Genomic DNA, 24,181 nt, shown 5'->3' on the forward strand with positions numbered 1-24,181 from the left:
TGCTGAAAGCTCCATCTCATCCATGAGGGAAAAGACAAAGCTGCATTCCCTCTCTCCTGCCCTTGTGGGTAAGGGAGAACTGAACACAGGCAAAGGGATGGAGAATGCAATGGGGGCAGAAGACTTCTTTTCCCTTCTCTCCATCCTGACAGGTAATCTGCTAGCATTCCTAGGCTTTCAGTGTTTATCCTGAGCTCCAGCAAGGCACTGTGAATGGAAATATGAACAGCAGGCTGCCTTGCAGTGATTTCCTTAAGGCAGCTGTCACTTTCAGCAGGGCTGTTGTTATTTACATTTGTCACGTGCTAGAATTGATCCATTTTCCCAACCTTTGCTTGCGAGGTCAGGGGAAAGGGACAGCCTGATACTTGGAGGTTACAGTCCTGGAGTAAAAAGCCAGAGGGTAGAATCCCAGTTACATTGGTTTAACATGGAACTTCTCTCCCTGCATTAAAAAATCCATATCTCAACAACAACAACACAGTGCCAACGTGCTGCACCCAGTGCACAGGACCTGTCCCTTGTCATTCCCATCCAGCAACTGAGAATTCCTGTGAAGAACTGATGTGTCATAGCCCCACAGCTCCCTGGGTCAGATTCCTTACACTTCATAGCTCTCCAGCATAGTGTTCTCAAACATCAGCCAATTCACATTAATAGAACACTTTCATGTGATCCAGGGAGAAAGGGGATCCACACACCAGCCAGGAGGGAAGGAGTGCAGAAGGTTATAAAAATCAGGGACAGAGTGGTGCATTTTCATTTTTAGTCTAGAGGAAAATTGGGTAAGTAATTTTTTATTAGTTCTTTAAATTTAAAAATGTCTAGACTCAAAACAGTTTACTAATTATGTTTTAGACATTACAAAAAGGCAAAGGGAGTGTCTGACAAGTAAAAGAATTTTTTTTTCTCTGTACCAGAAAAAAAAGAGTGTCTCCTTTGAGGTTCTATAGTTTCATGATCTCTTGTATAACTTGTTTTACAATCCCATACCCTATATAGTATGTCTACAGGATGATGTCTTGTTTAGTCAGTATCTCTATAAGACCAAGAGACTGATCATTAAATGTGCATGTCCTAAAATAGCTGTTTTAAAAACAAGTTACAACATTACAGACTGTCATAACTATTTGCAAATGCTGGAGTTGTTAAATGTGGCTCTCTTCCACTTGTTCTTTTTTGCAGAAACAGTTCTAAGGGTTTGTGTCAGAAAGGATTGCTTGTTGTTTTGAAGTTGCCATGTAACAACAAGAATGTGTGTTTCTCATGCAGAATTTCAGGGATAAATGAGCTGGCTGCTCACTAGACAGATTATGCAGATGTTTGATGATGTTCTTAAGTGGGAACTGTCTATGATGTTTTGTCTTTCATGCATAGCAAAGTTTGTTTCAGGCTGTAAAACACAACACTGAGAAGTTGTAGGTACAATATTGCCTCTGGTGACCCAAAACTTACAGATCTTCAGGTAGTTGAAGTCAGTTCCAGTCTTACCCACTAAGGAGAACCAATTAAGTCAAAATAAGATTAGAAAAAAATTAATTGTTACTGTTTTTAACATGGATGACATGATACTGAAATCCTTTGTCAAAGTGTCAGTCCACGGCCACTTCAGTTATTTCTGGATTTTATTACTGAGCAGGGTTTATATTATCATAATGTTTTGGAAAACATCATAATGTTTTTGGAAACTGTTTTCCAAGCTTAAAAAATGGGTTTATCTTCAGGCAAAACTAACGATTCTATTGACAAGCAAAGGATGACAATGGCAGGCATGCTTCTATCTGTATTATAAAGCAGGATTTCCCACAAAATCTGATCTTACCTTAAAAATAGAGTGTTTATAGCTTGAATTTTGTCTTCGTGATTCAACTGTTCAAGATCAAGCTGCTAACAACCTAGGAGCAGACTTTTTTCCCTTTACACAGCCCAAAAGATGAATTAAAAACCTGCAATATACATATAGGAGTTAAAAAAAAAATCCATCCCTTCATGTCAAAATGCTTTCCTTATAGATTCAAATTTCAGTTAAATGCTAATACATAGAACCTATAAATCTTATTTTATAAGGATTTTGGACAGGAAAAATGCTTGTAGTTGACCAGATAAGTCAGCTGGGCCTACGGATGGATGATCTTAGGCTGAGTTTTAAGTAACCTGACATCTCCATCTGCATCTGCATCACATCCAGCCATTTTCCCATCTCTAAGGCAGAGTCCTGTGACAATGACAGGCTTGGGTGTCCTGGCCTAAGGAGATCAGAGGGCACTTTGCACATGCATGAATGTCCTAGCGAGTGTTTTCATCCAGCATTGTAGCAATCTGTGGGAAGCAACCTAGTCTGGGGAAAAGCCAATCTGAGCTGATCTAAGTTACATTATAATTGGGGTTTTATCAGTCAAGTCCATAGCAAGTCTGAAAAAAGTAACATTTTACCCTACTGCTGTGATCTAGGCTTAATGCTAAATGAATGGCTTAAGTGCAGTTAATTGATTCCACATTTAATTGCAGAAATTAATGGTTTGAAGAGCTGCACTGCTGACAGCCAGGATAAGAGTTGAGCCATCAGAGATTATAGTTTTTATTTTTCTTGACATAATCCTTTTCTAAGTACTAAAAATCACATGGTGAAACAAAGTTTGATTGAAGTTTTGTATGTTTTCATTAGAAGTTCTTTAATGCAGGATCCTATGAAAATACAGCAGTTGGTCAAGATCCATATACAGAATATACAAGCCTCAGCAAGCTTGACAAAATACTGAACTATATATTCTTGCCAAATTAAATTTGTCATTAAATGCTAGTTAGGACTTGACAGACTCATTTACTTCCCTGATTTCCCAGCAAGCATAAGATCCAGCCAGCCCTCTTTCTTCTTGGTCAAACCCAAGCTTCAGCCAGCTCTGAGTCCCTGCAAATGGATTCAGATATTTATATTTATTTGCTTCTTGCATAAACAGTAGTGTGCTGCAGGGAGCTTTGTAGGACTTTAATGGGTCTGTGCATAAATCAAAGGTAAGAATGATTTATTTTATTACCTAGATGAAATCTGCTTTTCTGAGTATAAGTAATCAGAAAAGGTTTGCTGGTTCACGGCAACCTGACTGGGTGAAAACAGTTTTTTCCTGCTACCAAAACATACTGTGATTAATATGGTGCTAATATTTTTGTTTTGATATGAACAGCTGTCATATTTTCTACAGCTGTCATTTTTTCTACAGGAATATTTTAGAAGGGAACATGACCAATAGAATTGTGAGTAAGAAAGCAGGATGATGAGATAATATCCCTAGAAACAATGAAATAAACCAGAAAACTTTATCAGTGAACCAACACTATAGATGTTTCTGCAGAACAGATCTGAGGAGTTGACAAACTGAGACAAAGGAATCCTTTGGTAAATATTATTTCAGAACATTTTGTCCCATTCCCAAAATGTGTTTCCTCCAGCAGACTTTTAAACTACCTCTTTTGGGGAGATGCTAAAATAGGGAAGGGTTTGTTCCTCAGCTCTGTTTTCTGTGATTCTGTGAAGTGTCAGCCAAACAGCACTGTGCACTGAGGGGTTACTGTCAGATTTTCACAAACCCTCCAAAAAAGGCAGAGAGGATCCTTCTAGATATTCTGAAGCACCAACAATTTCTGATGTTGACAAATTGACATTGTGAGCAGCTCCTGGTTGAAGGCAGAAACACAACTGCTGCAGTAAGGGAAGGGGGAAAAAAGTACAAAGAAGCTGTTCATGAGTATCAAAATCCCAGTTTTCACAGCACAGCTTCATAAATCTGCAGGTTTTGACCTTATCTGCCCATATTTTAATGTGTGTTTTTATTCTCCAGCACTTCAGGGGGATGTGTGTGCTGCATTATGCAAAGCTGTCAGTTCTGACAGCAGTGGGATCTGTATTTCTGTGTCTGTGTTTTATATCTACAGCATATTGACACTATTGAAAATACAGACATTATTAGTATCTCCTGTGCTGCCTACTTTTTACATTGCTGTTACTCACAGTTTCCATGCAACTTGCAACTGTAAACTGAAAATGATACTTAACCACTTTCTTGATGAGAAAGACCTGATTTTAGCCACACTTTTGGAGCATTGCACACTTTTATTGAACCCATATGAAAATCTCTGCATGATGCAAGGGGCAGGAGGTTTAAATTCATGGTCTACATAAAGTGGGGGGTTTTTTTCAGTTTCTTTTGTAGACTCTTAAATCACACAGTGCTCACACCAAAGGGTGAAATGTGGCAGGACCACTATCATGGAAATATTCTTGAATTCTAATAAACAAGGCTTAACATTTCTTAATTGTCCTACATGCAATATTTAGTTCCTGCATGAAGACTCACCAGCCCAAAACAAAGATTTCAGTCATGGCTCTATTAAACTATTTCTACTGGTAAAAAGATTTCAAGAGTTTCAGAAATTATGCTTGAGCCTTTTCCACTAATATACAATCTCATAATATCATTTTGTGTAAGTTCTGTTCTTACATATGAAGAGTTTTGAAGAGTTAGGCTATGTTCTATCACACTTTCCAGAGAAGAATATTATTCATTTCTAGATGCACAGGAGTTCACCAAGTAATCTTTAAGAGTTTTCTCAAACAAGAGGGAAAGACTCACATTTGGGTACAAGAAGAAACCTAAATCTTTATTCACATGAGCTTTAAACTGGACAAACAATTGCAGGCCTTATTTTGTGCTCATTCCACTGGCTTGAAATATGTTCAATATCCATGTTTTGGTACTGGTGACTGGTACTTAGTTGCCTGCACGCTGTCATGGTTTCCTATTTAAAGTAGAATTTTTATATATTCAAGGTTATAATCCCTGCTTAAAAGTGCCAATGTAGTGCATAATTATATATTACAACTATTTTGTGAGCTTGGTCTCCAGGGAACCCTCCCCAAACCAAAACTGAGATTGAGTTAAGGTACTGTAAAGCCTGCAACTGGCATATTCCTTAATGATGATGAAATGCCAATGAAAAAATACACCTGTAAATTAAGAGTGAACTTCTGAAACTGGATATTGTGGAGAATGAGTGGAAAATGAGAACATGCATATAAATAGTGGAGACCCAGCTGGAGAAGGCAATAAGTTATAAGAGTTTAAATCTGTCATTAGGTGAAGCTGATTAGGTTTAGGTCTGTCACGAAGGATGAAGAGTTGTGCCATCTGTAACAACAGTGAGCAGCTTAGGTAACTTTATCTCCACCAACCACCAGGGATCACCAGGAGCACTTCCCACCAGCACAGCATTAGATCATCTTCTAAAAAAGCCACTGCCACAAAGGCAAACATCAAACCTGGTCTGCAGGGGGATAATGCAGTTCAGGCACCATTTGTTGTCACCAGGTCATCATAAATACATGGAAGCCTGGCTGCAACTGACTCCTCTCAGTCTTGTTTTGCAGTTCTGCTTAGTTGAATCAAAGGAATCAGGGGGAAAGGAGGTTTATAATTTATATTCAGCTTAAATATTATTTCATTACTTTAGTTTTAACATGGTAACAGGTATGAAACTATGGCAATGTCTGTAAGGAAGCATTCTTATTAGTACGTAATTATTATCCTTTGGAAAAAAAACACATAAAATTATTTTAGCCTTACTGTTGGGTTGTTGTTTTGGGTTTTTTTTATTTTATTTATGGATGATGTTACTCTGCACAAAACTGTTCTTGGCTGACCTTACAAATAAACCTGAGGAAACATTTTGGTCCTGATTAGCCTTGAAATGTGATGGAGTCTTTTTGTGCAGAGTTAGATCACACTTAGAAAAACCCATAATCCAGGGAATATTCCTTGTAAAATATAATCTCTTCTTTTAGAGCAGTCATGCCAAATCAAACCAGTAATCATCTTCAGTCTGTATCATTATTCTGAGGGCTGAACACCAGCTGTATTTTCCTGCTTAGCCCAGGATTACACAACATGTTAACAGCCTGATCACTCAACTCCTCTGTGCCACAATTTCTGCTTTTCTAAAATGTCAGCAGCATTCTCCTGCTTTGCGAATCAGTGAGGAGCTTGCACAAGTAATCCAACTAAATGTAATCCAACACAAGTAATCCAACCTTTTTCAAGGTGCAGAAGACTGAAGTAGCTCAACAAATTTAGTTTCTAAGTAAATATTTTTTTCATCCAAACTCGGGAATCTTTGTAAACAACTTACGAGCACTATCTTGACTACAATTTCAGAGGTCAGTGACTCAGTTCCCAGAGTTAGTCCTGCAAAAACCTAATACACTTGCTTGGGCTAGACTATGAAATCTAACCCCTGTCTAGTCATTAACAAGTTGTCTTGATGTGCAGCTCTCCTGAGAGATTTATTTTCACAGCCTGCTCTCACTACTGACAAAACACAGCATTTCTGGAGTAAGAGTATTGACAACTGCAAAATATTCAATAGCTGAGTTTTTATCTAATTTATGCTCACTCAGTGATCTAACAGCTATCATGAAATTATTAAAAACAGCCTCAGGCTACATGGCCTCTAACTGAGGATGAAGGATATAATCTGCATAAGATATATTTTATATATGGAATATGTAATATTTACATGTGTATATATGTGGGACTGTGTGGTAGGTGGCTATGTACCTGTGTTGTGTCAGCAGAAAGAAAACAAATAAACATCCTGAGGAGAGTCTCTGAGTGCTGGAGGCTTTCCAGGAGCCCGAGAAGAGTTCTCCTCTCCTGGGATATTTGTGTGGGCATGGAGGGTGTGTGAGCACAAAGCCCAGAAAGCAGCTGCAACCTGCCAAGCCTGACATGTCAACACACACCTCAGGCCAGGAAAGTGGGAGATTAAATACTGCTGCCATCCGCAGTTAGGGAGAGACAGTTGCTGGCAGCTGGTTCAGACCCCACAGCTAAAGCAGAAGAAGCAGGAAAGAACCCCTTCCCCTGATCTGCCTCTTCCCTGCCTTCCCACCAGCTCTCAGAAAACCAGTGCCTGTGGCAACTCTGCTCTGCCTTGTATTTCCACTGAGTCTCTTGGAGAAAAAAGGGAATGCATGGACAGAAGAAACAGGTAAACTCAGAAGGGAAAGCAAGAAAAATAATTTGAAGGAGGAAGGACCTGAAAAGAGGCAAGAAGGGGCTTGGAACACAAGTCCCATGAGGAACCACTGAAGGAGCTGGGGGTGCTCAGCCTGGAGAAAAGGAGACTCTAAGCAAGAAGGGGCTTGGAACACAAGTCCTGTGAGGAAGCATTGAGGGAGCTGGGGGTGCTCACCTGGAGAAAAGGAGACTCAGGGGTGCCCTCCTCACTCTGCACAGCTCCTGAAAGGTGCCTGTGCTCAGCTGGGGCTGGGCTCTGTCTGCAGCAGCACTGACACAACCAGAGCCCACCGCCTCAAGGGAAATACAGGTTGGATATTAGGAAAAAGTTTTTCACAGCAAGGGTGATAAAGTTCTGGAATGGCTGCCCGGGGAGGTGGTGCAGTCACCATCCCTGGGTGTGTTTAACAAAGCCTGGATGTGGCACTGGGGGCCAGGGTTTAGTTGAGGTGTTGGGGCTGGGCTGGACTCGATGATCTTGAAGGTCTCTTCCAACCCAGAAATTCTGTGATTCTGTGAAAGAAATAATTCGTCCTGTGACGCATTCTTCCCAGGCCCTACATGTGCCTCTAGACATGTTAAGCCAACTGATCCCCACCTTGTTTCTTCCTCTGCCTCACATAACATGGATTTTTGTCTCTCTGAGTCATGCCCCACCATTCCAGTGCTGAGACTGGACACCAGAGCAGGCAGACCAACTCTAAGGAGCAGGGAGCAGGTTCTAAAAATCCTCCCCTCATATCAGACCTTCTACTGCTACTTCCAGAATTCTGCCCCAGGTCAGAGGGCCTGTTCTTCCTGCCTCAGCTGGGAGATTTAGGAACAGCAATACCTCACTTTGACTGAATGACTGCTTGCATTTAGAGTGTGAAAACACATGTAAACTTTGTCAGGTTGGTTATGGACCTGACTTATACAGTCATATGTGTCTCATAATACAAGTGTTGGGGAGATATTGTTGATAAACCATAATTAGCTGTTTATAAAAGGCCAGAGTAATAATAAGGAAACATCTTGCAGTCAGTCCTGCACAATGATAGGCACAGGTTGACCAGGTGAGCTATGTAGGTCAGCCTCCCCTATAGCTCCCAAGCCCTATTAGCTGGTGGTGGTGTTCAGAACTTAAATAGCAATTTGTGTCCAGCTGTGAATTTGTGTCCAGCTCTCCATACTGGAATGTGCATGTGGGCATGGAGAGAGAGTGCACAGAGCTGTGTTTTGTCTGACTCCACAGCCTCCCCACTGTCTGAAGTGCTGCATATGGAATCTGGTGAAAAACTGCTGGTATAAATGTGGTTTGGAAAGAGAAATGTTCCAATACTTGGATATTCTTATTTGGATCATATATATTTTATGAAAAACTTTTGGCATCACTTTAAGGACTAAGCCCCATGCAGTACTTTTGACATCTGCAACCAGTGCAGCAGAAGGGGATGTACGTGACCTGAAAACATTTAATGCTCAATGCACAAGGGAAAGATTATTGAGATTCACAGATGTAGGCACTGAGCACCATTTCAGGCACCCTGAGGTGGCCATGATATCCTCATGGGACAAGCAGATAAAACACAAAGTTATCTGAGACCCATGTCTTCCAGAGAGGCAGTTAGGGGATAAGTAGAATACAACAGAATCACACTTAAGATTGCCATAATCACTTTTATTTATTATTGCTTGAAACTATATAGTATTAGGAAAGTTCTTATAAGAGCTGAAATGATTTCTTTTTCAGCTGGGAAAATATTACTAGTTAGGAAGTAAACCAAAATTATTTAGCACCCCCATGTTTCCTTAGGAAGGGCACCTCCTGATGGAGGTTCCAATAACATTAACTGAAATTCCAGCAGACGTTCTTATAAGAGCTGAAATGATAGACTTTCTTTTTTCAGCTGGGAAAATATTACTAGGTAGGAAGTAAACCAAAATTATTTAGCACCCCCATGTTTCCTTAGGAAGGGCACCTCCTGATGGAGGTTCCAATAACATTAACTGAAATTCCAGCAGAGTCTGGTAACTGCAGCATGCTGAGGGAGCCAGTGCTGACATCCTAGTTCTGCCACTTGGTGAGCTTTTTAACCTTGGGCAAATCCATTAATCTCCAAAGAAATATGTGTCTTCTTCTGCACTTTTGTGCCATAAAACATAAACATCTGAAGGATGCAGGAGTGCCCTGAAGTGCTACATGGGGCTGATTAGAAGCAATGGAAGTACGTCACCAATTGGATTTTTCCAGGCCAGGTTATCATCCTGATTGAAAACTAGCCAGAAATGGGAAGAATAATTTTTAACTTTCATAACCTGTTTTTTAAAACATGTTTTTTGTGTCTCAGTGGGAAGTATTCAGCGCCTCTGCTTGTTTTCTTTCACACTTGTACATCAGCCAAGGCTGGGTTACATCCTCTGCTATCCTCTGAATCTCAGTCCTACATGGGCTCAGTGATGTGATCTCCATAGGCAGTTTCTGGTTTTCTTGGGGGAAGGGCACCAAAGTACAATTTCACAACTCTCACAAAAATCCAGCTCAGCTTTCCGTTGCCAAGCGACATCACGGCTTTGCAGCAGATCCAGCTGCTGATGTTACCAAGCAACGTCCTCCCATCAAGTTGTGCACTTGAAAATCATTACTTGTTTATTAATTCTCACGGTGGGCTATGGTTTCCCCCCCAGATCTTGGTATTTGCTCTTCTAGAATTTGTGAGAAAGCAAAAGACAAAAGAGTGATGTAGGTCAGTTGTTCTTGCAGATCTCTGTCATATTGTTGGAATATGAAGTAATTGAGAATGGTTTTGCACTATTACATCAAGATTGGAGAAGAGTAAAATTGTGAACACCTCCCCTTTCTTCTCTTGCCTAAGGGAACAGCTGGTGTGTAATAGTATGCTCAGTGCTTCAGCAGAACTTTGCAATGTTTTATATGTAGCATCAATCATGTGAAAGTAAGGAACATAAAACATTTTGTCTTAAATTGGCAGTATTTGTACCATAAAGTAAAATGATCTCACACTGAATTGTCTTCTACAAATACCTAAGGTAGCATATCTTCAATATACAAGAAAATAACATATATGTGTAGTGTGTGGTTGGTAAGTGCACCCAATACTGTATATACTGGGATTAAATTTGATGACTCATGACAAATTATTTGGATCTTACTGAAATAATAATTTATTAACCCACTACATAGCATACCTTTAAGTCTGAGCTGTTTCTCCCCTAGTTTGAGTCTTCCAGTCCTCCTGGGTTAAATCCTGTTTTGATCAAGAAAAGACAATCTCTCCCTGGATGAGCATGAAGAGTGGATGAGGAACCACAGGGGAAATTCCAGCCAACAACAGTAAAGCAGCCCAATGTGAGTACTTCTTCCTCCATCATAAAATCAAAGAGAATAAATAGAGACTTCAGAGCATGTGGAATTCTCTCAGAGCTGGTGGTTACACTTCAGACTGGAACAGAGCAGAAGATCAGCAAAGGTGGGAACAGCTTGCAGTGAAGAAGGGCTGCTTGGGATAACTGGGATAGAAGTGAATTAGTGAATCTAATTTAGACATGAGAGTGGGTCAGGAAACTGACCCAAAGCTACAGTGCCAGTGCTGTCAGTCAGGGCTTTTTCAGGCTCACAGGTGGGCTTTGTTGGTGTCACTGCCCTCATTTCCAGGGCTCACAGTTCTGGCACCAGTGCAGGATTTGCCTGTGAGGCTTTGCAAACCTTACACAATTTACCCAAAGAGAGGGATTCTGCTTTGCATGTATGTTGATAAAAACACACAATCAGAAATCATCATCTACAGATTACTGAAAGTTGTTTTTCCCCAAAGTTTCTGCCAGACAATTGTTTTGCAAGGCAGCTTCTTCACTTTCACTTTGTGGCATTTTCTGGCCTTAGCTTAGACATGGAATAGCCCCAAATGTGAGTTCAGTTTGTTGTGATGAGGAAATAATGCAGTAGCAGAAGTGAGGATGTATTACCAGGCTTGTGTTTTCCTGAGCTCCCACAGGATCTCTGCTCTTAAATTCATGGCAGAGAGCTTAAACAAAAAACATTGCATAATTTGTTCTCTATAAGACAATCAATTGTGCAATGCCCCCCTCTTTGGTTTTAAGACAGAACACACTAAAATTTTGAATTTATGAACTTCAGATTTACTGGATTCTGATCTGGGCTGGGGAGACCAGAGAAAGCTGGATCACCAACTTCATTAAAAAATAAAGATTTAAAAGGCAGGGCTATTCATGTAGCCCTTGATCTTGCAACTGTGCATTCCAGCTCCTGAGAAGCTCTATGTTTCCAAGGAGTTGATAGACCAAGATTTTGTGGAACAAAAGTCTCAAGACAACATATTGCTGCCCTGTGAAATCCTGCCTTTTAGCCACGTCAGGTATGATGTCTCCATGCTGGATTCAGCAATGCTGCCTCACACTCTTCGAGGTGCAATAAACCCTCAGTGCACCATTCCTTTGGTTTGTGGCCCCAAAAAGCACCACTGGTGTTTACAGAAACTCGTTAATCCCTTGGAGTTGCCACTAATGAAAAATACTCTTGTCTTTGGTTACCAGCTGTGTTTCTGAGCACCCCTTTGTGGAAGCATTTTTTGTTTTGTGGAAGCATTGCTGGAATGGACAATCAGAGGTAATAATAACAATTAGCTTGCCCATAAACCAGTACTTCTTGCAACATCACATTTCAAAGGGTTTTTGTCACGTCTCCACCCTTCAGGATGATTAAATGGGAAATGATTTCACCATAACCTGAACAGGCACATCAAGATTTGCTAGCAGGTATTTCTGACAGCTTTCAAGGGTAATACAAGAAAATGAAAGACGAGCTTAAGCACATAAACAAACCTGGACACAAAATGCAGAATAGATTCCCCCCCCCCTCCCCCCAATACTAATTTTCCCTTGAAAACAACACATGCATAACTTCAGTGTGTTATTGACACAGTTTCACTGAACCATTTTTGCAAGAAGCACTGCTTATACCACATGCCAAGAAACGGTAGAAGTGAAATATGTTTGACCCAAAATTGATGTTCTCTGGGGTTGCTTTTGTAAAAAAAAAATGGATTTCTGGCAGGCAGAGAGCCTCGGCAGCCTGGCAGGAGCAGGGGGAGGCCGGGCTGAGGAGGTGTAACTTGTTTTCTTTCTCGCCTGGGGTGGAGGCAAGTTGGTTGTTGAGCAGGTTATGAAGGTGGGTCCCGCAGAGAAAGCCTACATTTCATGAGTCTGAGGAGAAGTAGGAGGAAAATCAGGTGGAAACTGGTGAGGTGAAGATGGAAGGAATGGTTTGAAGACACGCTCTAAAAGCGTCCAGATAAATCGTGGAATGTAAGTGCACGTTAAACATCCTCTTGTTTGCTTTCAGTGGAGCAGTTCAGCTCAAAAAGCCATGTCAGATAATGACTTTTGACTTGTTCTGCTCAAAAGTCTCTGCAGGCTGAACAGACCAATTTGGTACCACTGAGCTGTTTCTGAGATATGTAGTGTTCAAATTATTTCAATAATGACATGTAAATTGGGAAAGATACTATAGAAAGATGATGAATATTATCTTTTGGTTAAGCTATGTTTATTTAATGGATGGATTTTTAGCATGTTTGTAATGTTTATTTGAAAGTCTATACATATGATAAAGCACTTTTAGTTTGCAACCTAAGTAATGCTTGTGCATTGAATGATTTAGAAATAATGTATGTAAAATGGATTACAGTAACACTGTAATCAAAAAAATGATCTTAGCACTCTGCAATGTAATTCACACTTTAATATTGTTATTTCTTGTTTCATTATTGGAGAATCTGTAATGTCTTTATTTCCTATTTATGATATTTATCTTCATTATTAAGCAGATGGTAATGTGAGAATTGTGTGAAAATTATGAAATTTCATGCTCTAGGGAAAGAAAAGAGTGGGTAGACAATATGATACGATGTGTTAGTGGAGATTTTTGACAGCTGGCACTTCTGCTGTGCTCTTGTCATTTTCTACTTTGATTCCTGTGCATTTTAATTTTAAAACTGTAAAAAAAGTATTGTTATCTTTCAACTCAGTATTAGAACTCCGGCCTCTATTAGCAGCTGCTGTCCTTAACAGGCAGTATGGCTGAGCTGGTGCAGAAATATTGACAGTCTGTTATGCACTGGAGTGAGTTTACTCTAAAATAAATAGGACAACATTATGACATACATTGGCTAATCTATTGAAGAAATTGTTAAGCAAAAATCTGCATTTTGCACAATTGATATACAAGACCCCACCCCAATTAACTAAAGAATTCCATGGGGATTTGGGAGAGTTTCATTCATTCCCCGGTTTATGTTATTACTGCAAGTGCTCGTGAGGGGACAATTTAGAGAGCTCTGAATTTTCAGGTGTTTTCACATGATGTCTCTAGGGACAGAAAAAGATCTGGGAAGAGAAAAGCTCAGCAGATCAGGGGAACAGAAATGCCACAATATTCCCTCTTCAAGAATTGTGCTGGCTGTTGAGGGAAGCACATGGCTAGAGCGGAGTTATTCTTTCCCTCCTGTGCATTTAAACCTTAGTCAGCAGCTCTGACAGTGTGAGAATGTTTTATTATATCAATACACACTTAAAATATGATAATCTTAATGTGTTGTCTTGGAGGATTTCACTGAGCTGAGCCTGGGAAGATTTGTGTGTACATTACTCCATGATGGAGTACTTCATACCGGGGGAACAGTGATTTTGAGAATGTTATACCCAGTCTTCAGCATAGCTCAGAACTGTTTTAAACAGTTCTAAAACTGTTTAAAACAGGAGAGGATTTGGCAGCAATCTCAGCAGATAAAACCTCACGTTGCTAATTAATCACTGAAAGTGCAATCCTGGCCCCAGTGATTTCAACAGGAGCAAGTTCAAGCACTGCTGTATCCCCTGAAGACAATCAAGTTCAAACAGAACAGAGCTTAAGAGCACAGCACCAAACTTCTCTCTCCCCAAGCCTCTTGTGAAGAAAAATAATATTTCAAGCTTTAAAAAATGTACTGTAGCAATAAGTAACAACGTTCCTTAAAAATTTGGTTTCCTTGGCATTCAAAGAGCAATTTCCCTTTTACAGCCTAACTTTAATGGAGTTTTTCTTGACACACACTGCAGAGCAATCCCAAATTCTTTAGAAAAAAAAACAACCAAAGAGACTGTAATAATGTGTAATTTTCACCTATTCAGTAATACAATAAATACAATGAATTTCAATGCATGAGCCCCCAGATAAAATGTCTAGGACAAGAATGTCTATAAGTGAATCTCTGGTGTGGATTTTTACTATTGAGTATCCTTTTCAAAAAAAATATGGAAATCAACGATGCCTGGGGAGACAATTCTAGAACTGCTCAGAAATTTTTTTTAAAATTAAATAATTAGAACTGAACTAGTACAAAACCAATAGTAATTATGGTAGGCAGATCCTTTTAAATCTAAAGGAGGTGTTTAGAACAAAACATTATAACAGAATAATGCCTAAGAAAAGCAGGGAACTATGCCAGTGATCAGGCGAAAAAAAGTCCATTTACTCTTTCTCTGAGTGCTTTGATTGAAAATTGTTTGTTGAACTGTCAGGTTTAACACCATGGTTCTGACAACGTGAGCAGGCAGCTCGGTCCAGGAATTTCAAGTAATAAAAATGGTTTTAATACAGTTAAAACAGTAAGGTTTTCCTGTGGGCTGTCTGTCCAAAGTGACTTTGGCAAGGAAAATATCTTTCTTTGGCATGTTCAAGTGTCATGGGATAATCCAGAAACAGAGTAACATTGCTGAATTTCAAGGACTAAATTTCCACAAGACAGCAGAGAGACATGAGGAAATAAAAGCATTAAGAGATCTTTTCCCCCAATTTATGACTTAGAATCATTTTAAGATTGAATGTCAGAAGGAGCAGCTGGCTGGGTGGCTGAGATGACAGCTCTTCAAAATTTCCAGGGTTTTTTTTTGTTTTATTTTGGTTTTTCGTTGGGTTTTTTTTTGTTGGTTTTGGTTGGTTGGTTGGTTGGTTGGTTGGTTGGTTGGTTTTTTTTAACAGCACATTAAGAGTTTTTTCTTTTCTTCCAGTGATCTTTCTTTCACTGCTGTGTGATCCTGGACATCAGAGCTGAGATGGGCAATGAGAACAGCAGTGCAGAGAATGAGGTGAGTGTGACAGGGCAATTGTTTTTCCTCCCCTACTAGCCTAGAGAAAACATTTCAGAAACTGCTTCCAGGGGCCACTTACCCCATATTTATCTTCTGCTCCCCATTACACTCACATTTAAGTGTCATTAATGGTAATTGAAAGCAACTTGGTGTGGTTTTTTTTTCCTTTGGCAATGACAGTGCTCCAAAGCATCAGAGCATGGTTCGGGCAGTGCAGTAGTTACTGACATTTAGGAGTTACTACTGGGAAAATAATCACAGCAAATATTTTCTTATATTGCCTCCCTACTTCACATTTAAGGAAGCTTTTACCCTCAAAAATCAACATCAGATTCAGGACTGGGATTCACAACTGGAGTCATGAACCCACAAATGACCACTGTATCTCTTCTCCGCTTCTGTGATCTAATTGCCACCTGATTACCAGCAAACTGACATTGTTTTTATGGGATGTAGGTGCTAATAAAGGAAAACTAATTCTGTTAGCAGGGCTGGCTCATCCCAGCACCCCAGCCTGGGAGCAGGGCAGCCACGGGCAGCTGGGCAGCTCCAGGCACATCCCTGAGCAGAGGGAAGGGCCCAGGGTGGCAGTCAGGGTCAGGACAGTGCTCCACGGCATCCCAGGGGATGACACCCCTGGGGAGGCTGAAATGGGGTCCTGGGCCATGGGCAGGGTGGGGAAAGGCCCTGGGGGCTGGGCAGTGCCTGTGGTGGCCTCAGAGCCCCGGCACACAGCAGCTCCTCCTCGCTCAGAAATGACCTTGCACTGTCTGTGTCCCCATCCAGGACTTTGCACCCGTGTTCCCAGGGTGTGCTGTTAATGCATGGTGGTGTTTGGGGGTTTATTTTTAGATTTTCAAAGGGAAGGCAGTGAAATGCTCTGGCTACTGGTGTACAGTTACATTAGAAGTTACTATGCTGATACAAGTTTGAATAAAAGTTGTAATTCATTAATTTCAACAATTCGAATGCCAGTATATATTTTATCCTCTCCTCCTCCATATGTTGTGGTAACTGCTAAAATGCATTAGGATTCATTTTGCTTCCACTTCAGGTACCAGCAGGTCTGCTGCACCTTCTGCATTGCCAAGTGGAGCCTCTCAAGGCAATCAGTATTACAACTATCACAGATTTTTTCATAAATAATTTTTAGAAGAAAAATCTTCCATACCTCATGGTGATTCTTAGCAAGTTTTATTGTTAGCCCAAGATTCGGTCCCAGCTTTTCTCAAGGTTTGGGAAGAGGGGAATATCTTAATTTCTATAACTAAGTAATGAGAATTTCTTCTCCATAGTGTACAACTTGCACTCAGGAAACTTTTGGAAGTCACATATATTTGTTCAGAAGTCATCTTGAGGCTGAGAAGACTTTACTTAAAAATGACTGAATTTATCAAGAAATGTAGGAAAAAAAAAAACAAAAAACTCTTCTAAAAGGAAAGGAAGTTTCTGGTCTCCTTTTCAGACTGTAAAAACCAAAACAGAAGACACCCCAACCCCCTCCGAAGCAAAACAAAATATGCTAAGAATCCTAATTATTTTTAAAAACACTATGAACAGAGAGATAACAACAAGTAGCAACAAAACTGAAATATTTTGATTTTCAGTCAGGAATTCCCCAGTGTCAGTAAAGCCATCCTTATACCACCAAGCCAAGGAGCACAGCAGGTAGTGGATGATGAACTGCTTTGCATGGTTTGCATTCAAAATGTTAGCACCAGCCTTGACTGCTCCTTTTCTTCTGCATCTGCTTCTGGCTTTTGGGTTTTGGGACACTGACTGCACATTTGCAAGGCAGATACATTTAAGTTTTCAGCAAGTTGTAAAAGAAAAAAAAATCTGGTTTCTTTTAACTTTTTGTCTTTAGTAGCAATCAATGCTTTAGAGAAGCAGCCTGTACTTGACCCCCTTTGCTGGCTGCCTTTCCTTCCAACCCTAACACCACTGAAATAGCTCAGATGGGGTTGTCCTTATGCTCAGAACCAGTTGGTCTGAGCTGTTTTTATTTATGTGTTTATCAGAGAACACCCCTGCACGGTTCATGCTCTCAGTGAGTCATTTGGAAACCTCACACATGGCTTGCATTAAAGCTGGGAGAGCCTGTGCTAAGTTTAGAACTCATTTAATGAGTGGGAAGATCTGTGGAATAAATGTGCTACTAGGAAGATTGTAGTAGACACTTGGAGAAAAAGTAAATACCCAATATGCCTTGTAGAGACCAGGTTCTTAGGAGAATTTCATCTAAATTTAGTGGCAATGAACAAAGAAAATGCTTGGATAAAACAAGGCTGGGGCCAGCAGTATATATAACACAGTGATTTCACATATACTGATACTAACCATGTTCTGTTTTGCTGTAAAGCACACAAAATCCACACTGCTGTGAGATTTTAGGATTGTGCCCTGCCCTATTGCAGTGGCACAGCTTGTTGGGCTTATGCTGAATTAAATAGAAGATGGTTTTATGATGCATTTTCCTTGAATACTGAAACTCCACATGAAGAGAAAGGTCTTTAAATGGAAAAAGAACCATTCTGGAAGAACTGATACTTTGACCCAGTTTGATGCTTGAGATCCAGCCTTTAGCAGGCCAAATGCAGGTGAAATAATGGAGGTGTTCTTTAATGGGAAGCTGTGGGAAGTGCTGCAGTTTAGGGAACTGCAGAAGGTCTCAGCTGTTGTGCTGCCCATTAAACAGATCTTTCTTAATCCACCCAAAAGAGCTGGGTGGCACAGAGGAATGATATTGTCTTCTTTTCCTTGACTTTTCTGGACAGCCAGATGTCAAAAAAACATCCACATGGCCTTAATGAACTTTTACAGAGGCTGATGTAGCTGCACTTCCTCAGCCCCGCACCTCTGGATAGTCTGGACTCAGGTCCATAAAGCCACGCTTGGAAATGAGACCAAGCTGAGCAGGACCAACAAATCTGCTCCCTAAAGTGTCAGACACAGTCAGGCACATGGTCTGTGGGATGCAGAGTGATCCCAGATGTGCCTCAGCCTCATCCATGCTGCTCCAGGGCTTGTGCAGAGAGCTCAGGGACAGCTCCCAAAGTGACTGCACGTTACAGGATTATTGTTGACTTCCCTGACTGTATTTTACCTTTGTTTTTACTAGAATGATGCCATTACCAGGGCATCTTTGCTCTCATTTTAAAGAGGTGGGTGGAGGATGTTAAAAAAAGAAAGAGTTCTGTATAACTGGAGACATGAGCATAAAATTTCATAAAACTTGAATAGGCTGGATTTTCTAATACGGAATACTTTTAACTCAGGGTTTTAATTCTTGCCATTCAGAGTTCTGAAGAGGAGAACTGTCATATTCCACAGCCTTTCTCACGACTACAGAAAAGTAAAAGTTACCAAGTAATTTTAATGCTCTTTGAAGGTGAAAACTGCTGCTGAATTGAAGTTCTAGTAATGCATCTTCTGCCCCAGAGTTGAAGAGGGAATTTCAAAGTCAGTTAGACATAAGTTATTTCTACATATTTTGCTTCATCCTTTCTTCCTCTTGGTTTTCTGAAATAAGCAAAAAAGCAAACAAAGCTGGTTATTCCACATCCCTGTTATTGTTCATTTCTCTTTAAACATAAACTTTAATGTGTGGTTATCTTTTTGTTCCTGTTTTCTGCTGTGAAATGTGTAAGACAGGCAGCACTTGCCAGAGGGGCCACAACTTCTCTGGAGTTTGGAGCTGTCTAGAGTTGTCCTGCTGTGATCCTGCTCAGATTTCTCCACTTATTTCCTAGGAACAAATCTGACTGCTGAGCATCCTGCAGCTAATGTTCTGCATTATTACTTTTCCCATCTTTCAGCTGATTTCAGTCTCTCTGAACTGGTGGCTCTGGTTAATTGCTGTGATAATTAATCTCCCTTCAGACCCTGGTGCTGCAGGGATCAGCAGAGGATGCTGGGCTCAGCAGCAGCTCTGTCCCAGCATTCAGCCTCCAGTCCCAGAGATGGGAACTGGGCAAACCCCTCTGAGCTCTGGGGCTCACTCTGGCTGTTTACATACTTTTTCAATAGTGCAGTAACATCTGTATACATTCCATTGTTCATGGTCAGCTGGGAACAAAACTCATTCCCAATTTTCTGCACAGAAATTTTGCCTGGAGCATTTTAATGTGATCCTCTGTTACCCTATGGGGGCTCTTCCCTGGGTTTGTTGTGTCCACGGAGATTCACAACTTTTACTCCCTGAATTATGATTCTCTTTCATTTTTCCTTCCATTTCATCCAGTGCATGTCAGGATGTTGCTGTCAGTTGGCTACAGTCTGTTCCTGATGCTTACATAGACCTCCTGACAGACCTCCAGCCACCACTTTAATTAATTAACTCTTACTTCCAGTGGTAATTGCTGCTGGTCCAATATTCCATGGTGAATAATGTCAAGTATTTCTTTGAGTTTACTCAAAAAGAACATTCCATGTTTTCAGAGAAATATATGTCCTTTTATGCAAATGCATCAAATTCTGGGACGCTTCTCACTGCAATGAATAATTATTATTCACATTATTATTTACATCTTTCCTGTGAGTGAAGGAGAGGGGATGAAAGAAGAAGATTCAAAGTTGTGGCAGAGTCCTTAATTTGAAAGTATAGTGAAAAGGAAGTTGGGAGACTGGTCCTTCTCTTCTGAATTAATGGTTAAAGCTTCCTTCACAACTGTAAAGCCATCATCATTTCTCATGGGACATGAATTTATGGGTAGAGATGAAAAGGAAAACTACATTATATTTATAAAGTTCCTCTGTAATTATTAACTACATTTCTCCATTTGAAAAATAGTGTGAAAATGTTGGACCTGCATTTTCCACAGCTCTGAAATGACTAGGCAGGCAAACACTGTTGGCTGGGAAGCACAACAGACTTTGGGACTCAACTTGAAAATTATTTTTCTATAGTGCTTCATTTGAATCCAGCAGCATCTTCTCAAGTCATTTATTGCCAGGCTGCTAAGGACCACTCAGCAGAAAGCTGCTTTAGTTAAAACTATACTGACTGAAAATTGCAAGTTAGAGGATGAAGATTTTCTTCCCAAGTTGATCAACTTTATTCTCTCTCTCCCCTGCTGTATCTCATACACCTGCCATCCTAAAGAAAATAATCCAGGCACTCACCAAACATGAGGAAGGGGACAAAGGAAAACAACTGCAGCCAGACTAGTGAAGATACAAAGCTAACTCTGAATTTGCCTTTGCTTGCTGACCACAGATGACATTAGGCAGAGGGAAAGGCGAAGGAGAGCCAAGAGGGAGTTACACAGCCATGCTTCATTGACTCCCTGCATGTGCCTCCAACACAGCCAGGCTTCTCAGGTGGTTGAGAAGACACCCATGTTGACATTACAAGAATCTAAAGATAAACAATTTGGTGCCCTCAGTGAACCAGAAGAGTCATAAACACAAGCACTGAAGCCTGAAGGTTTGAATTGTCCCTGCTGAGGCTGTGTGTTCTGGGGAAAAAAGCTAAATCAAGGATAAGATGGTGACTATGAATACATAAGTATACATACACACACTCCTACACACACCAGTGTTTATTTTTGTGTTCACAGCCAGAGTCATTTCAGTAGGTGTTTCTCAGGAGGAAAAGCAGCCCTTTATCTCTAAGAGAAGGTCATGGGTACTTACAATCAAAAGCTGTAAGAATTTTTCAAATACCATTGTTACCATATCACAATTTACTTTGCTCCTTGTATTTGTGAGAAGCAAATGAAATTAAAATGAGAAGCGAATGCCAGTTTTTGCATTCCTGCCCCTTTGAGGGTTTTAATTAGAATAGGTATGAACTTAAAACTCTCCTCCCGTGAGAGACAAATAAACCACGCCAGAAGCAACAGCAAATTACACCATTACTGATTAAAGAAAAAAAATCTACTGTAATTGCAAAATTCTATACAGAGACTCCCTCAAGGATGGAGTCTGCTCTTCCTATCTGATCATGTCATAATTACATCCAACTGATGGAGCAGTCACAAAGTTTGGGAAGAAAAGCAAGAAGAGGTCATGAGAGGCATCCCCTGCAAACTGCTGCGCCCCAGCCACTCTCCAAAAGGGGCAGCAATGCACCAAGTTGTTTGCTAAAATCACATTTAGCTTCCTTGAAAGGTGATAAAACTGAGTTTAAGTGTAATTCTTCACATCTAAAGTGTCACATGGAGCTCAAGCTTGGCTCAGTGTATTAGGCAGTAATTTGTTACTCATCTGTGATGGCTCACTGGTTTTGCTGACCAGTGTTCAATGATTTTAATGCAAAGTTCCAGCTGTTAAAGCAATATCCACTCATTATCTACTTATTTATTTTGGTACCACTTCTCCAAACAAGGGAGAGACAGTGATTCTCCAAAGACATGAAGTTTTAAACTCTAACTTACAGTTTTAAAATTTGAACTTGGCTACTGTTCCTGCAGAACAACAAAAGCCAGAAGAGTGAAAGGGTGGTTTCAAAAAAAGCTTTTCAGTCTTCAAAAATTTCAAGAGCCATTTAAAAAGCCTGATTTCCCAACCATGTGAACAACCTCTAGCAGCAGACTTTAAAAAAAAAAAATAAATTCAAACACCTCCCTCCTCCAACTTGTAATGGAAGACATGGAGGAAAAGGAAAGGCAATTTCTGGTTTATTGATTGAGATTTGTAAAGCCTTGCTCCAGCTTCCCCTCCACGAAACCAGAGGGAGTTGTTGGGAATGGAAAGTTAATGTAACCCCTCAAAGATCCCTGTGAGCTACTCAGAGCTCCGGCAGGTTCCAGCAGCTGCTGGAAAAGGATGTGCTCCATGGGGGAATGGGGCAGGGGGAAGAGGAGGCAGCTTTTAGTGAGAGAAAGGAGCAAGGGGAGTCAGGCCAAGTTCACCTTTCTGGGGGGCTGGCTGGGAATGCCAGTGCTGGGAGCAGGGCTGGGCTGTGCTCTGGGAGTGCTGCTGGGCTGGGATGCTCCGGCTCTGGGCTGTGAACACGAGGCTGTGCCTGGTGCTGCTGTGCTCTGGGTTTGGGAGCCAGGCTCTCCACAGGCTCCCAGGCAGCATTAAAGGCAATTCTTTCTGCTGTGATAACTCCAGTGCAGCATAATCCTTTTGGCTGCAATGTCAATGGAGTTCTCTTCCTTTTTATTTTTTATTTTATTTTTTAGCATCCTGTTCAAAGTCATTGGAAATATAAAGTGATCCTGTAGATTTACTTTGTGTTCTTGCAGACTCCAGTGCTTCTGGAAGGGTTGAATGGAAATTACTTTGGATATTTCAGGAGAATCTGTTGTATTCATTTAAATATTGTGCTGCCTTAAAGGGGAAACAATTATAAGCTGTTTAATTTTCCTCCTGTTTGTATGCTCTCTGTGACAAAGCTGGTTGGTTTGTTGTTGGGTTTTTTTAATTAGCCTAGACTTAAAAATGCTGAGAACCTCTGTGTTCTGGTTTTTATTATAATTATTTAAGTCTTCCAGTTAACTAACTCTTTATGATGAGAATCCTTTTCACATAGGAGTATGCTACACTTGAAACAAATATAGAACAAATTTAGCTGCAAGCTTCTGTAGCCAATCACTTCAGAGGCTGCATGTATTGAAACTCAAAAGTAATTTATTTAGCTGCAGCTTTCTGATGGTACTTGTGAACAAAACACAGTCTTTATAATTGTTTTCACACATGTTAATTAAAAATTTAAAAACCTTGCTTTGCAAAGCTAGTTCAGCACCTGATTTGCATAACTAGCTTAAATTTTAAAAATTTAATCAAAAAAATGAATTATGTTTTTCTGCTGTCTGCCTTAGATTCACAAAGCATGTTCTTTTGTGATGATTACTTGAATACATTAAATGCAGAAAACCAAAATATAAAGATTTTCTATATCTTAGCATATTAGTTTTTTACACGTAAATATCTCCATTAAGATTTATTTTAGATTATTGCTAAAATACTCTTTTGAGTTTCTTTTGAACATATGTGTGTGCTTTTACCTTACTAGGTATTAGAGCAGCTTTTTGATCACTCAAACATCCAACAGCTTGGAAAGAAAGAAATAAAGAGTGTCCACAGTTCAAACTCCTCTGCTCCAACAGAGCCTGTGCTGCTAAGATTGGTTTAATACGTGTTAAATTTGGTAATGAGCTGCAAGAACAAGAGTCAGATTTTTCTGTGGCCAAAGCCAGTCACCTAGGGGATCACTTGGAGATGAACTATAACTTCTTAAACATTCGTTCCCTAAAAGCACAAAGCTATTTAAAAACAAAACAAAAAAACCAACCAAACAAAAAAGGCCAAAACCAATCAACCTAATAAAAAACTCCCCAGGCCCCTGACCTCAAACAATCTATGGAAAATGTTAAATTTATTCTTCAAAAGTGTGCACGTAACTGACGTGGTTTGTTGTGATCTTTCCCTCTTCTGCTGAATCTGCCCCTCCCAGCGTTTTTGTTTGGATATGAAGTCCAAATTTTGGTGCAACAGCTGATAAAATCACTGGGACATGGGTCCTTCTCTGTGTCTAATATGGAAGCATCCTAATTTTAATGAGATGGGGTGTTCAGGTACAGCAGGCACATCAATGTTCATATTCTGCAGTTCACAGCAAACTTCTACCAAATTATTCTGCCCCAGAGTGTTCTGTGACTCAGGGGGTGAATGACAAATTATCCTGGCCACATACTAAGGTTTCAAAATTTCCTCCAACAGCTGCTTGTTGGTTTTATCAGATTTGTAGGGCTCTTTAAGCAGGGAGCTGTTGTGTCTGTGCTGGTGAGGAGTTTCCTTCTGTGCCACCCCCGAGCCCGTGAGGCTGATCAGCTCCTGGTGATCCCCTGGCTCCTGGGATTTGTGACTCTGGGTGACAATCCAAAGGGCCCTGGCTCTCAGGGCGTTTTCCTTTAGAGATTTGTGTGCATCCCCACATGCTGTGGCTGCAGAAGCAGGTCAGCAGAGCAGGCCTGTAACCTAAAGAGCCTTTGGGGCTAAGTGGCTGATCC

General features: G+C 40.5%; 1 protein-coding gene across 7 annotated transcripts in view; it reads left to right on the plus strand.

Moving 5' to 3' along the window:
- The first annotated feature begins 665 nt into the window (after positions 1–665).
- TACC2 (transforming acidic coiled-coil containing protein 2) overlaps positions 666–24,181 on the plus strand; it is a 130,179-nt gene continuing 106,663 nt past the window's right edge. For 5 of the 7 annotated variants that reach the window (XM_041415628.1, XM_041415632.1, XM_041415633.1 and 2 more), the window contains exons 1-3: positions 666–785; positions 10,288–10,419; positions 15,138–15,215. In XM_041415628.1, the coding sequence (XP_041271562.1) occupies positions 15,183–15,215 (33 nt within the window). In that variant the 5' untranslated portion in view covers positions 666–785; positions 10,288–10,419; positions 15,138–15,182. Of the gene's footprint in view, positions 786–6,945; positions 7,042–10,287; positions 10,420–12,233; positions 12,396–15,137; positions 15,216–24,181 lie in introns of those variants that run through there. The other 2 variants (XM_041415629.1, XM_041415630.1) reach the window with 2 other exon arrangements.

The sequence above is a fragment of the Onychostruthus taczanowskii genome, unplaced genomic scaffold (genome assembly GCF_017590055.1).
Source record: "Onychostruthus taczanowskii isolate IOZ18803 unplaced genomic scaffold, ASM1759005v1 scaffold5, whole genome shotgun sequence".
NCBI lineage: Eukaryota > Metazoa > Chordata > Aves > Passeriformes > Passeridae > Onychostruthus > Onychostruthus taczanowskii.